The sequence below is a fragment of the Lissotriton vulgaris genome, chromosome 3_1 (assembly GCF_964263255.1).
Source record: "Lissotriton vulgaris chromosome 3_1, aLisVul1.2, whole genome shotgun sequence".
Taxonomy (NCBI): domain Eukaryota; kingdom Metazoa; phylum Chordata; class Amphibia; order Caudata; family Salamandridae; genus Lissotriton; species Lissotriton vulgaris.
Genome location: NC_141689.1, coordinates 1,504,719,977 through 1,504,735,564, shown reverse-complemented (window position 1 = coordinate 1,504,735,564; position 15,588 = coordinate 1,504,719,977). Strand labels below are relative to the sequence as shown.

General features: G+C 48.3%; 2 protein-coding genes across 2 annotated transcripts in view; both read right to left on the bottom strand.

Annotated features, from left to right (window-relative positions):
- Positions 1-15,588, bottom strand: part of LOC147728074 (uncharacterized) — a 755,421-nt gene that overhangs the window by 519,297 nt on the left and 220,536 nt on the right. The window lies entirely within an intron of this gene.
- EIF4E (eukaryotic translation initiation factor 4E) overlaps positions 1-15,588 on the bottom strand; it is a 262,166-nt gene that overhangs the window by 101,357 nt on the left and 145,221 nt on the right. Inside the window, exon 5 of the mRNA XM_086961961.1 lies at positions 11,334-11,447. Coding sequence (XP_086818087.1) covers positions 11,334-11,447 — 114 coding nt within the window. The remainder of the gene's footprint in view (positions 1-11,333; positions 11,448-15,588) is intronic.

Genomic DNA, 15,588 nt, shown 5'->3' with positions numbered 1-15,588 from the left:
CATGTGGGCTGCTGAATTCATATCTGTGCATAGACTGTATAGCAGTATCTCCTCTAGCGGTGGCCACCTGTAGCAGTTTGAAAAAGAGTATTGAGGACAGCGTGGCCTACAGCAGCTTGCTGCTTTGCTTGCACGCCTACACAGAAGTGTTTTGTGAAAGTGTGTATGGTAGTCCATGTGGCTGCCTTACATATGTCTTCAAGAGAAATATTTCCTAGGAAAGCCATGGATGACCCATTTTTCTTGTAGAGTGTGCTCTTGGGGGGGGAAGGGGGGGGGGGGGGGGGGGGGACGGTTAAAGTGCGTTTAGCCTTTTGATAGCATATTTGAATGCATTTAACTATCCATCTGGCTATTCCTGACTTTGATATTGCATTCCCTTTATGTTGTGGTGCAAAAGCAACAAATAGTTGCTTTGTTTTTCTAAATGATTTCGTTCTGTCCACATAGTAAAGTAGAGCTCTCTTTAAATCTAGTGTGTGTAGGGCTCTGTCGGCTACTGACTGTGGATTTTGGAAGAACACTGGCAGTTCTATAGATTGATTTATATGGAAATTGCATACTACTTTTGGCATGAACTTCGGGTTTGTTCTAAGAACTACCCTGTTAGCATGTACTTGCATGAAAGGTTCTTGAATAGTTAGTGTTTGTAATTTGCTAACTCGTCTGAATTAGGTAATGGCAACCAAGAAAGCCACCTTCCACGTTAAGAATTGCAGTTCGCATGAGTGTAGAGGTTCAAAGGGAGGTCCCATAAGTCTGGTAAGTACTATATTTAGATTCCAGACTGTGGAAGGAGGGTGTCTTGGAGGGATCACCCTTTTAAGACCTTCCATAAAAGCCTTGATTGCTGGTACTCTAAACAGTGAAAGGTGTAGTCTTATTGAAGAGTATGCTAAGTTGCATCTTTGAAGATGCAGTAGGTAACATATAATGTTTTGTATGGAGGCATCTAATGGGTTGATTTGGTTATTGTTACAGTAAATAACAAATCTTTTCCATTTTGCTGCATAGCATGCTCTCGTAGTTGGTCGTCTAGCCTCTTTGATAATGTTCATGCAGTCAGGAGGTAAATTAAGGTATCCGAACTCTAAGACTTCAGGAGCCAGATCGCTAGGTTCATTTGATTGGGATCTGGGTGCCTGATTTCTCCATGGTTCTGAGTCAGAAGATGGGGTGCGAGGCACAGCCTTTGATGAGGAACTACTGAAAGCTCCAGGAACGTTGTGTACCATGGCTGTTTCGCCCACGTGGGAGCAACTAGGATTAGCGTGAGTGACTGTTGCCGCAGTTTGCGTGCCACCAGCGGAATCAGCAGTGCTGGGGGAAAAGCGTACGCAAATCTGCCTGACCAGTTCATCCATATCGCATTGCCCTGTGACAAAGGATGTGGGAACCTGGCGGCAAAGTACTGGCATTTTGAGTTTTCTTTTGTGGCAAACGGGTATTTCTGGGTGCCCCCACTTTTGGAAGAATGGTTGGAGAACTTTGGGGTGAATCTCCCATTCGTGCAGTTGTTGGCTGTGCCTGCTGAGTAGGTCTGCCATTTGATTGTCTTTCCCTGGAAGGTGTTCTGCTAGGAGAAATATGTCTTTTGGAATTACCCACTTCCATATGCTCTGTGCCAGGTGGGACAGCTGTGGAGAGCGTGTTCCTCCCTGTTTCTGTATATAGTACATTGCGGTCATGTTGTCCGTCCGGATTAACACTGTCTTGCTGCACAAGTACTTTTGGAATGCTTTTAGGGCTAGGAATATCGTCAGCAACTCTAGTTGGTTGATATGCAGTTTCTTTTGTTTGTTTGTCCAGTGCCCTTGCACTGTGTAGTGAAGGAGGTGGGCTCCCCAGCCTGTCAGTGATGTGTCCGCTGTTGGTACTAGTTGTGGAACTGGCTCTTGGAACAGTCACCCCTTGGAAATGTTTTGTGGGTTCCACCACTGCAGAGAGTAGTGAGCGCGACTGTCCACCAACACTAGGTCTTTTAGTTGCCCTTGAGCCTGGTTCCATTGCCGTGCTAGGCATTCTTGTAATGGGCGCATTTGAAGTCTGGCATGGGGGACTATGAATATGCAGGATGCCATCATGCCTATGAGCTGCACGAAGACTCGAGCTGGCAGAGCGTGTTGTGGCTGAAATATCCGAATGAGCATCTGCATGCTGTCTATCCTCGCTGTGTTTGGATATGCCTCTGCCACTGATGTATTTATAGTGGCTCCAAGATATTGTTGTATGTGGGATGGCTGCAGATGCGATTTTGGGTAGTTTATTGAGAAACCTAGGCTGTGCAGCAGCTGAAGGATTTGGGACATGTGTTCTGCACACTGTTGATACGATTTTGCTAGTATTAGCCAGTCATCCAGATACAGGAACTCGTGATTGTGTTGCCTCCTGAGGTGTGCTGCTACTGTCGCTAAATATTCTGTGAACACTCTCGGAGCTGTGGTTACCCGAAGGGGAGAACCTTGAACTGGTAGTGTTGACCTTCTATTGTGAACCTGAGATATTTTCTGTGAGCTGGATGGATGGGTATGTGAAAATACGCATCCTTGAGGTCCAATCTTGCTAGGAAGTCTCCTTGCTGTAGTAATGGGAGCACTTGCTGTAGTGTGATCATGTGGAAGTGCTCTGAGTCTTGGTTGACTGGCAGATTAACCTCATGCACGCGGGCCGTTTTCCCGCTGTGCGCGGAGTTTTTAAAAAACCCGCGTTACATGACGAGCTCAGCTCGTCAGGGTTTAAGAATAGTGGACAGCACTTCGCTCTTAATACGCAGCCATGCATGTCGCCTTAGTACAGAGGTCTTCAAACCTTTTTAGGGCCAGCCCCCCCAGGCAATATTTTTTAGGAGCCGGGCCCCCCCATCACTATAATATCTGGAAATTGGGATTTGACCTCTTTTATAACCGGTTTATCCCTGAGGCATCAGCTGACAACTAATTTTCACAATAGCAAAACAACATTAGCAGGGTTTTATGAAGTTAAGATTTGGGAGTTGTAAATCTGGCCCACAATCACTGAACTCATTCAACACCCTTTGATGGGAAACTTTCTTTTGGGGAAAACCACCACAAGGAAAGTGCATGCAGCCCCACCTTTCAGGACCACATATAATGGCATGCAGCCTGATCTAGCAAACAAGCAGAATGATGGCAGACCTGGCAACCACATCATTCTCGGGGCAAGGTCTTTGCTCTGAAAGTACATCTCAATCAACTGAAATTCTCACTGCCATATATGTTAATTTTGTATTATCATGTATTAGCAGTATAGATACTCTGGGCCCTGGTACAGGTAAAAATAATGACCTACTTGACTAGAGCTGGGATAGGAATAGACAGCAACTGTCAGGTTTTAATGGGCGGAATCTACATTAAGGCTGTGCAGGAGGCTTCTTGACAGCACTATCAAACATGAACAGGAATGGGTGTAAAACTGCAACAAATGACCTGAAAATGCTGTATTATGGAAAATACTATGGCAAATGGTCAAATGTAATTTCGCCTCAAGCTCTGAAAATGCCTGCATCACAGCAGATTTGCAGAAGCCAAACCCTTCTGGTGGGATTTAAACCCACCCACATTTCGTGAACATTTCCCTGTTTTAAGTACGTGTACAGTGCATGGAACTGTTGAACAAGTTACTTACCTTCGGTAACGCTTTTTCTGGTAGATACAATATCTGCCTGTGGATTCCTCACCTTGTGAATATACCCCTTGCGTCAGCAACATTCGGAAATTCTTTCGTAGCTTCGCGCCGACGTGGGCGACTTCATAGAGGCATGTCGTAGCATCACGCGCGACTCAGCTGACGTCACCGACACCATATTAGGCCCACGCCGGCGTGATGACATCAGTTACCTTTTTTCCGCGTCGTCGACGCTAAAGTTTTTTAGGGTTCGTCCGTAGCAATTGCTGTAACTTTTGTTTCTTTGAGATAATTGTGCTTCATTGTCTTCTCTCTCGACATGTCTTCGAAGAAGACCGGGTTTAAGGCTTGTGGCGAGTGTGGGAAGACTATGTCCATTACGGATCCACACAAATGCTGCATATGGTGTCTAAGCTCCGACCACGACGTTGGAGACTGCCAGTCTTATAGAAAGAGGACACCTTAGGCCCTCCGGGAGAGAGAAACCAAGCTTCTCATGGCTAAACTTAAAGGCAAGAAAGAGACGAAAAGTTTGAGGTCGCAAACTCTGCGTTCGAGGTCAAGGTCTCGTTCGAGGTAGAGGTCGCGCTCGGACTCGTCCTCGGCCCATGCATCACGATCTTCAAAGAAGAAACATAATTAGAGAACCCATGAGTCCCGGCATCATTCGAGTAAGGACTCTGGTTCAAAGCCGAAGTCGCAGGTGAAGCTGGTTGAGGTCGTGTTGGCTTCGGAAGAGCAGGACGCCGAGGGTGAAGTGTCGCCTGCGAATTCGCCAGGTTCACCGAGGCAGGTAGCGAATCCATCTCCGGATCCGTCCCATCCTTCAGGTCGGGAGGTTGAAGGTGAGGTGGAGGTGGTTGGTGAGGGAGAGGCTCTGTTGCCCGAGTGTCTGTCGACTCCGGTGCACCTGCCCGAAGAGGAGGTCGACGTCAAACTGACTCCGCGCCCTCAAGAACAGCCAGGGGGTTTGTACCCGGCCTTCCCGGCTTCAGGTCAGCATCCGTCGCAGTTTCTGAACGCAATGTTTGGTATATATTCCATGGCTATGTACCCCACTGGGGCTCCTGCTGGTCCCACAGGTCCGATGGTGTTTGGTTTGGGTGTTCCCCAGACCTATGCTCCTGCGCCCTTTATGCCGGCTCCGGTGCCGCATTGGCATTTTCCGACGCCGGCGAGGCCTTCGACTCCGAAGCTGTCAACGCCGAATCCATCTACGCCGATTCTATCAGCTCCGATGCCGAACCCTGATCGACCTCGTATGAAAATGCCTCGTCCGACGTCGGAATCGGTGCCGGCTCTGTCGGAGTCGACAATGGATCCGTCGGCCTCGTATTTGAAGCACAGGTCGAGGCGTGAAGCCCAGAGGCTTTTGGAGGAAGAAAGGTTTCAAGAAGGAAATTTGGAGGAGGGTGAGCTACAGGAGTCTGAGGACCCATTTGCGGATGCACCCTCTAAGGATGTGGCTCCTTACCATGCCGTGATAAGGAAGGCGGCAAATTTGTTTAACATTACTCTGCTTACTGCTGAGTTTAAGTCGAACCTTCTTACAGAGGTCCTTCACTCACCATCTTCAGTGGTTGAACCAATTCTGCCGTTTAATGATGCACTGGCAGAGCCAATTTTAGATGTTTGGAAGAAACCTTTGTCGGCTCCTGCAGTATCTAGGGCTGTTGTCAGGAGATACAGAGTTGCTCCTGATTACCCGGAATTTGTCCACTCACCCTCTGCCTGAGAGTTTGGTGGTGCAGGCTGCCTGTTCCAAGAGGTCAACGGGAGCTTTCCCACAGGTACCTGCAGAAAAGGAGTCGAGAAAACAGGATCAGGCTGCTAAAAAGGTTCTCCTCTGCTAGCATGGCGTTGAAGTCCACAAATGCGACCTGCCTAATGGGTCGTTATATCCACGCCCTTATGGATACTGTGAAACAATTGGTGCCAAAGATACCGAAAGATGATGGAAAGGACTTCCAGGAGGTAATCTCGGACACTCAGGCTGCAGCATGGCAGGTAATCCACAGTGGTTTGGACACAGCGGATTCTGTGGCAAGGGTCATAGGCTCTTCGGTGGCTACGAGGAGAGCTGCATGGCTAAAATCTTTTGAGTTTTCCACGGATGTCCAGTCTGCATTAATGGATCTAACATTCGACGGATCTGGTCTGTTTGGCAAAAAGGCAGATGCTGCTTTAGAACGTTTTAAAAACAGCAGGGCGACAGTTAAGTCGTTGAGCCTTCAGACCAGGGGATCCTTTGGAAGACGCTTTAGAGGGTTTAGCAGATCTTCTTTTCGTTCCTACAAGTCAACTCAGCAGCAGCCCCAGCAGCAGCAAAACACTCTGTATAAGGCGTACAGAGGCAGACGGAGAGCACGCCCCAGAGGTCGTCAAGAAAATACTAGACACCCGGTACGAACAGATATTACGCCCCCCTGATACACCCAGACCAAAATGGTTTTGTTCCCTGTAGGAACACGTCTCAGAGTATTAGATGTTTTTTCCATGTTCAGGATCAGGTGGGAGACGCCTTCCCCCATGCGGCCTGCATCATACTGGACCTCGAAAAAGCTTTTGATACTGTGACCTGGCCATACCTCATTGCCATCCTTCGCCGGACGGGAATAGGCCCAAACCTCTTACAATACACTCGGCTTCTATACACCAACCTCACGTCTCGGGTCCGACTAGGTAGATACATTTTGTCCCCGCTGCAGGTCGAGAGGGGTACCAGACAGGGCTGCCCCCTTTCGCCTCTGATCATTGCCTTGGCGGTGGAGCCGCTGGCGATCCGTCTGCGCCAGGAGGGAACTGCCTGGGGCATTTCTATAGCAGATATGGTCCACTGCGTCTATGTACGCGGACGACCTTCTGCTGTACATCCGAGATGTCACCGAGGACCTGACTCCCATATGGACGGTCCTGTCCGAATTTGCGGAGGCATCGGGCCTCAAGGTGAACTGGGAGAAATCTGTGGTGTACCCCCTGCATCATTCCCTCGGTCCTCAGGAGATCTGGATCGGCCCGCAGAACCAGCCCTGGAGCAAGGGCGCTCCCCGTTATCTAGGTGTCCGCCTCTACCATTCTCCCGCCGACATCTTACGAGGGCAATCACTGCAAGGTGCTCGCCAGCATTCGTTCCTCGGTGGGCTTCTGGGAAAACCTCCCACTAGCGTAGCTCTAGCAAAAATGGTAGTCATCCCCCAACTATTGTATTACTTCCACCAACCTACTGGTCGCATCACCCGGCAGTTTCTTCCGCGAATATGACATGCTCCTTCGTACACTTGTGTGGGGAAACGGCCGACATCGAATAGCCCTCACCAAGCTCCAGCTGCCCACCAAACAGGTGGGTCTGGGTGCCACCGCCTTCGAGTCGTACTTTCTCGCGGCGCAGTTTCAGTGGCTCTCGTATTGGACGGCGGGCAGGTACACAGAGGAGACCCGCACACTGCACAGCGCTATCCCCATACCCAAGCTCTGCTGCCTGCTACTCCCGGGCACCAAACCCCGCCGGACCTACCCCCTGCAGGTGTCCGTGGCCCGCCGTTGCATGCAACAAATCCATCACATTGCAGCAAAGACCCCATGCTATTCCCCACGGCTGCTGCTGGTAGGGTGGCCCCGAGGGGGCGCCTAGTCCACAAGCGCCGAGCTGCGCGTGTGGACGGAATCTGAGGTCGCGGAGGCTCTGTTCCCGGAGGGACTTCCCCACTCGTATGAGCAACATATGGAGGACGACGACCCCCTCCCCCCCCCCCCATCGCCTGCTTTCGCCAACACAGCCACCTTACAACTAGCGAGCGCGCAACACACCCTGTAGTCCACACTATCCTTCACATGGGCATTGTCCGACACCTTGTCACATGGCTGTATAAGTAAATCAGAGAACTTACACACAAGCCCCTGTTCACCCTGAGAGCCACATGGGAGGACGAGTTTGGGCGGCAACTGCACGACAGGGAGTGGGGCAGAGCGCTGGAATTTCCAAAGAAAGTATCGAGAAACGCTCGGTTAAAAAATATACAGTACTACATCTTACACAGAGCATATCAGACCCTGGCGCGTCTCCAGCGGTTCTACTCTGACACGCTGTTCTTATGTCCCAGATGTCGTTCCCCTGATGCACACTTCCAACACATGTTCTGGAGCTGCCCGGCCCTTCAGACCTACTGGTCAGCTATTCTCAACTCCATCTGCACTCTCACAGGTCTCACAGGGCTGCATTCCTGGGAGGCAGTCACTCTGGGGATCTTCCATGGGCCAAAGACACACAAGGTACAGGTCGATACGCTGCTCTGTCCCTGCTTCTAGCCAAAAGGAACATAGCCATGCAGTGGCGAGCGATCAGCGGTCCCTCGTTTGAGGCTTGGGTGGGTGCGTTGAAAAAAATGGGCGGCAGCAGAGGACGCCGCCCTGAGGGAGGAGGAAGCGAAAGGTCAGCGTAAACACCCCATATCCTTAGAATGGGCCGCGCTGTCCCACCACTTTACTCAAGCCCATAAGCGCGATTCCCCTAGTACGTTCCAATGTGTCGCTACGGCTCAGTCAGTAGCTACGGCTCAGTCAGTAGCAACGCCCCATTAGGGTGTACATGACCCGACTCCCCCATTTCTCCAGTCTCCCCTCTCCTCCCCGTCCCCCCCTCTCCCCCCACCCTCTTGCTGATGCGCCCTGAACGATATATCTGATCTTGCTCCCCCGGCTCGGTCTCCGCCTCCCCCCCTCCTCCTCCCTTGCTTTTTCTCCTTCCCCCCGCATTTCCATTGCCATGGTTACCGGTCTCCTACTTCCAGCACATGTTTCCCCGTTCCTCTTCCCCAGTTCCCCCCTGAGCTCAAAATGCGTCAGACACTGACGGACTCATGCCCCCGATATGCTCAACATATGCACACTGTTTACAACCTGATGGCATGTATGTACCGTTATCGCATCACCAATTGCATTCAGATGTACTGTGAGTACTTGTTGAAAAAAGGTTAATACATTTTTTTTATTGTGAGTAATTGGGATCGAGATGTTGTGAGGCGGCAAGCTACGGTAGAGACCAAATTAACAAGTTACTTACCTTCGGTAACGCTTTTTCTGGTGGATACAGTATCTGCCTGTGGATTCCTCACCTTGTGAATATCCCCTGCGCCAGCAGCATTAGGAAATTTTTGTAGCTCTTTACGTCGACGAGGATGACGTCACAGAGGCACGGCTCCGCTCTCGACCTCGCTGACGTCACCGGAGCCCTAAGAGAGCCTCGTTGGCGTGATAACATCAGTTCAGCCTTTTTTTCCGTGCTCCTGAGGCACACAGACATACCGACATAAAGAGGTACAGTATACACAGTATTTAAACCAACACACAGTGTGAAATCAATGCAAAAAGCAAGAACAATTAAACATTTACATTGAAAGATCCAATCATAAAATAAACACTTTGTAGGTATAGAAGAGTGGACAACGGGGAGGCGAGTGGGTCAGTGAGGAATCTGCAGGCAGATACTGTATCCACCAGAAAAAGCGTTACCGAAGGTAAATAACTTGTTCTTCTGATGGATACATCTGCCAGTGGATTCCTCACCTTGTGAATAGAATCCCACAGCAGTCCCACACCCGGAGGAGGGTGTCCACTCTTCTATACCAAGAAATCCTGTACAACAGAGTGCGCAAAGTGACTATCCCTCCTCACTTCGGAATCTAAGCAGTAATGCTTCGCGAAAAAGTGTGGAGGGAGGCCCAAGTTGCTGCTCTACAAATATCCTCAACAGGAACACCTCTAGATAAGGCAGATGTAGAAGACTTTGTCCTGGTAGAATGAGCTTACCGGCCAAAGAGTAACAAATCTTGATCACAAGACAATCCATTTGGAAAGTGTGCGCTTGTGCACCGCTCTGCCTTTCCTGCAGCCAGCAAAGCCCACAAAGAGCTGGTCATCCACACGATAATCTTTAGTTCTATCAAGGTAAAAACTCACCGCCCTCTTAGGGTCCAAGCGGTGAAGCTGCTCCTCCTCCTTGGAAGGGTGAGGGGGAGGATAGAAAGAAGGAAGGGTAATGGACTGTCCCAGATGAAAGGGAGTTACCACCTTAGGCAGAAAAGCAGCCCTGGTCCTGAGAACCATTCTTTCAGCATGAATAGTCAAGAATGGGGGTTTTGTACTGTTATGTTATCGGGGCTTGTATAGCGCGCAGCTGCCCCAGCAAAGGGGCGTCCCGGCGCTTTCAGCATAAGATGTAGAACAAACACAACAACCAAAAAACCGTGTCAACAGACCTACCACCAGAGCTAAACTAAAGGAAAGAGAAAAGTTTTAATGGTTTTTAAAGTTTACTCAGAGCTTGAAGCTCACTTACCCTCCTTGCCGAGGTAATGGCAACAAGAAATACAGTTTTTAACGACAATAACCTCAAGGGACACTTGTGTAAGGGCTCGAAGGGAGAACCCATCAAGTAGGTTAAGACAAGATTTAAGTCCCATTGAGGCACAATAAAAGGAGTGGGCGGATATTTGTTGGTAAGGCCCTTAATGAACCGTAACACAATGGGTGAGTTAAACAAGGACGGCTGGTCCGGCAAACAAAGGAACGCTGACAAAGCCGATAAATAGCCTTTTACAGTAGCTACAGCAAAACCCTGCTGGGCCAGACACAGAGCAAACTGAAGAATGTCAGATAAGCGAGCACTCAAAGGGTCAATAGACTTCTACCCACACCAATGAACAAATTTGGACCACCTATATGAATAAATAGACTTGGTGGAGAGACGTTTGGCAGACAAAATAATGTCCACGTCAGAAGGAAGAGAAAAAGAATTCAGGTTGCCCCGTTCAATCTCCAGGCATGAAGGTGTAAGGTCTGGAGGTGGGGGTGTAGAACCTGCCCCTGCGAGAGGAGGTCTGCCCTGAGAGGGAGACGAAGCGGAGGGCATGAGGAGAGGTGGAGAAGATCTGTGTACCACACACTTCTTGGCCAATACGGGGCGATCAATATGACTTGGGCCCGGTCTTGACGAATCTTAATCAGAACTCGAGGAATCAAGGGTATGCGTGGAAACGCGTAAAGGAGTTGTGACTCCCAACTCAACTAAAACGCTTCCACCAAAGCTCCCCGCATCGGATACTGGAGACTGCAGAATGACAGGCAGTAAACATTCTCGTGAGTAGCAAACAGGTCCACCCGAGGAGTTCCCCACGTACAGGAGATGTGACGAACCACCTCCAGATGAAGCCTCCACTTGTGGTCGTCTGAGAACTGCTGACAGACTGTCTGCACGCACGTTTAGAACTCCGGCCAGATGATTTGCCATCAGACAAATCTGATGGTCCTGAACCCAGGACCAGAGACGTAGAACCTCTCTGCAAAGACAATGCGACCCTACTCCTCCCTGTTAGGACTCCCTGAGATCTCCGTTGTGCTGATACCACTGCCTGCGGAGGCACCACTGGAGCGCCCTCATGTGCCAACTTGCATGATTGACCAAGACCCCGCACCTTGATGCAGATTATCTCACTGCTCTATATTCCCCGAGGCATGCTATAGAGGAAAGAAATGGCAGACTGCCTGCTCCAACAGAATGTCTTGTTCTGTCATAGCCATTCACAAGCTACAATGAGGGGAAAGCTATAAATGCAACAAATTTAAATTGGAAGAGTCACAGAATAAAACATTCTCATGCAGAGCAGTTTCTGCTCACTAAATATGAGACTCACTGTCTCCAGCCAGAAGCGATCTAGGTCATTCCGTCTTTGCTGTTTGTTTAACGTGATGAGCCATCGTCCTCCTTTCTTGTTCTTCTCGTCTTCCCACATGGGCTCTATCCCATCCTGGAAAGCAATATTTGTAGAGTTAGACCGTTTTTACTTTTAATTTTAATTTCCTTGTATTGTGTGTTCACTTTCACCATTTGACAAATACCATGCTTTGCAAGCCCTCTCAGGATCAATATTTAGATATTGGTTTCACTTTTTGTATTAATATGGCTACTGTGAATGAATAGAGCTGGCTTTTTTTTATATACAGTGCTACATTTGTGAGGCTCTACCATTTATTGTTTCAAACATCTGCACAATTTCACCACATTTTCACTATGGAAACTTAACTGTGAAAGGTTCCCTATGATTAGTACTATGATTGGAACTCAACACAGGATAAATTGTTAAACTCTTGGCAAAGATTGCTTATGCACTCGCGTTTGGCTTCAAAACAGGATAAACCATTATTTCCAATGCAAGGAAGTAAACACATGGAAAACAGTGGCTGCCCTTAAGTAAATTGAGTTGTGGGTCTACAAATAAAACTGATCCGCTACACAGCAAAACAAATTAAGGGGGGGGGGGGGGAGAGTTGACAAACCCTCTCTATTTCAGCCATTACAGCCATTAGAACCAGATGTCATGGATATTGCAACTGTTCACTTATCACTCAGTGGCAGGCCTGCATCCTCACAGTCCTGCCACAAATGACAAAATTAAACCAATCTCATTTCGGTTCCATAAAAACTTACCTCCAACATTAATTCCATAAGGCAGTTTCATATTATGCCCATCAATCTTCTTTTCTCACCTCAACCCCCATGTCTGCATTTGGCAGGGTTTACCATCAGTCCTCAAGCAGATCAAAGGCTGCTCCATGTCCACCTCTTCGTTTCCAGTCTGACATCTGGGAACATCGGGACCCATGCTAAATTGAAGTGTTACCTTTTCTTCTGTACTTTAGTCTGGACTTCTTTAGGTTAATCGGTCACTCAGCAAGCCAATAACTTTGTATCCTGTACCTCCTTGACAACCCTTCATACAATGACAACTCGCTATCTCAAATTATGGCTCTGTCTGGGAAAGATCTAATTTCTCAAAAAAGTGCTGCACTAACAGTTTGAAGTAATCGCCGTCAGCCTCCTTTGGAAAGCCTACCATATAGCCCTTATTTGGTATTCAATTTTATTTTAAAGCTGGGAGAGCTCCTTCACAAGGATTTAATTTATATTTGTACCTCAGAGCTCTTTGTTACTGTGATGCGTTCTTGGAGTGCCTTCCAGTGCATCTTGTACCAACACCCTTGTAGCTGCATGACAGATACAGAACAGGGACTCTGCATGCCAACACAGCAGTAGCAGCTTTGGTGGAATGCTTCTTGACCAAAGCATGACAAATCTTGATGCAGAGCATAATCCATTGAGAGATGGTCAGCTTGTGCACTGCCTTGCACTTATTTCCCCCGCCTTGCACTTATTTGCCCTAGCAAACCCCACAAAAAGAGTATCTTCCACTCGATTTTCCTTAAAGAGATCAATGTAAAATTTCAGTTCTCTCTTGGGGTCCAAACAAAGGAGTCCCTCTTCCTCTTAAATGATGCGGAAGGGAACAGAACACCAAGTGTGTTATAGCCTATCTGAAGTCACATTGTTACCACTTTTAGCAGAAAAGAGGCTTGGGTCCTCTGCACCAGCTAATCTGGGAAGAACTTGACTTAGGGTGGTTGGACAGTAAGATCATGAACCTTGTCCAAAAACCGAGTAGATGTTACGGCAGTCAGCAAAACTGTTTTAAGGGTAATGAGAGGTAAGGACAACTCTGCATCAGCTCAAAGGAAGTACAAATTGAAAAAAGTAAGGACCGAATGCAAATCCCACCGTTGCACCACAAACTGCTTCGATGGAAATACATTTTGGAAGCCTTTCAAAAATCTCATCATAACAGGTGATTTAAAGTATGAAGGCTGATCCAGATACCTCAAAACAAAGTTGACAGAGCTAGCAGATAGCCTTTAACAGTGCCCAAATCAAGACCTTGTTGGACAAGGGAGAAAATGACCAACGTTTCAGACAACTTGATCTGCAGCAGGTCACATTGATGGGTGCTGAATCAAACCACAAATCTGTCAGAATGACCGGTATACAGAGATTTTGAAGCGGGGTGTCTCACAGCCAAAAAAATAGCAATATCTTCAAGCAGTAGTCCAAATTAGGACAACTGCCACCGCTCAGTCTCCAAATGGAGATCTATATTATGCAGGCACTGATTCAGATCCATGCCCTGCTACACACAACATCCTCCTGAAGCAGCAGCTTTATCACAGGACAGATGCTCATGCCCCTGGGACTGTTCACCAGGTTGCCTGGGTGCGTAGTATTGGCATTTTGCATTCTGGTGTTTTGCAAATAGGTCTATTTTCGGTGTCCCCCACTTTTTGAATAGCTTTTGCGCTTCCTGTGCTTTGAGCTCCCACTTGTGGGATGCTGATGTCGGTCTGCCTCCACGTTGTCCTTTCCTGGTTGGTCTATAGCCAGGAGGTCTATTTCTAGTGGGATGGCCCATCTCCATATCTCCTGCGCCAGGTTGGATAGTAAAACTGACTGTGTTCCCCCCTGTTTGTTGATGTAGAACATTGTTGTTGTGTTGTCTGTATCAACACTCTTTGCTTGTACAGTTTCTGGAAGGCTTTTAGGGCAAGGAACACAGTCTTTAGTTCTAGGTAGTTGATGTGCTTGATCGCATCTGTTTGAGTCCTAGACCCCACACCTTGAGCTGGTTCATGTGTGCTCCCCATCCCCTCTGGGATGCGTCTGTGGTGATGGTCACTGTTGGGTTTGGTGGTGTTAACGGCTTCCCCTTTGTTATGTTCCCCTTGTTCCACCACGTTATCTCCTCTTGCACTGCGGGCGTTACAACCACTAGATCTTACCAACTCCCTGTAGCTTGTGACCATTGCTGTTGGAGCCATTCCTGGAATTGTCTCATGTGGAGTCGTATATTGGGGACCAGGTGTATGCAGGACGCCATCATCCCCATGATCTTGCTCACTGTCAGAGCTCGCCCCTTCTGGTATAGACGTGTCTCCAGCAGGGCAAGTGTTCTCATGTCGCTGGGGAACACCTTGCTCTGTATGGTGTTTATCTGTGCTCCTAGGAAGATCTTCATTTGCTCTGGTTCCATAGAGAATTTTCCCAAGTGTATAGAGAATCCTAGTTCTGTCAGCATCTGTGTTACCCGCTGTGCATGTCTCTGGCATTGCTTGTATGAACTTGCTTTTATTAGCCAGTCGCCGAGGTAGGGGTATACATGAATCTCTTCCCTCTGTAGGTGCGCTGCTACTGCTGTGAGGCACTTGGTGAAGACCCTTGGTGCGGATTTTAGTCCGAAGGCCAGGGCTGTGACCTGGAAGTGCGCTTAGTTTATGGCAAATCTCAATAGATGTTTGTGCTGTCTGTTCATGGGGATGTGTAGGTAGGCATCTTTGAGGTCTATGGTGGACATACAATCTCCTTCCCTTATCGGAGGGATGACTTCTTGTAGGGATGTCATTTCGAATTTTTATGTATTGGTTTAGGAACTGTAGATACAGAATGGGTCTTAATGTTTCGTCCACTTTTGGCACGAGGAAGTACTTGGAGTACACTCCCTGGTTTCTTTCTTTGAATGGTACGGTTTCTATCGCCTCCTTGTGGAGAAGTTCTTGTGCTTCCTTCAGGAGGAGCGCTAGTTCTTTTGCAGAGCGAGCCTTTATTCTTGGTTTCCTGTTTGGAGGTCTCTTTTCCAGTTCTATGCAATATCCGAATGTATGATGTTCAGTATCCATTTGTCTGTTATTTTCTTCCACTCCTGGAAGAAGTGTTTTAGTCTGCCTCCTACGGGTGTTACATGTTCGTTGATCCCTGATTTTTGCACATGTAAGGCCTTTTTGCTTAATTTGTTGTGCCCCTCCCATAGAGGTGTTGTGTGGGTGGGCACGCTTGGTGGTGCAGAGTCACTTTGAGGTGGGTTGCATGAGTTTGCTATGTTCTTGCCCTCCCACACCAGGTGTGTTGCTCTCTGTTGGTATTCCTCAGGGAGGTGTTCGAGTAGCTGTCCGACCTCCTCCAAATGCTGGTACGTATGTCTGTTGAGTAGGGCATTAGAGTTGGCAATGCGCCAATGGACTGCTGCATTCCTCTCTATTTTCCTTCCAGTGGGGTCTATCCTCTTACTT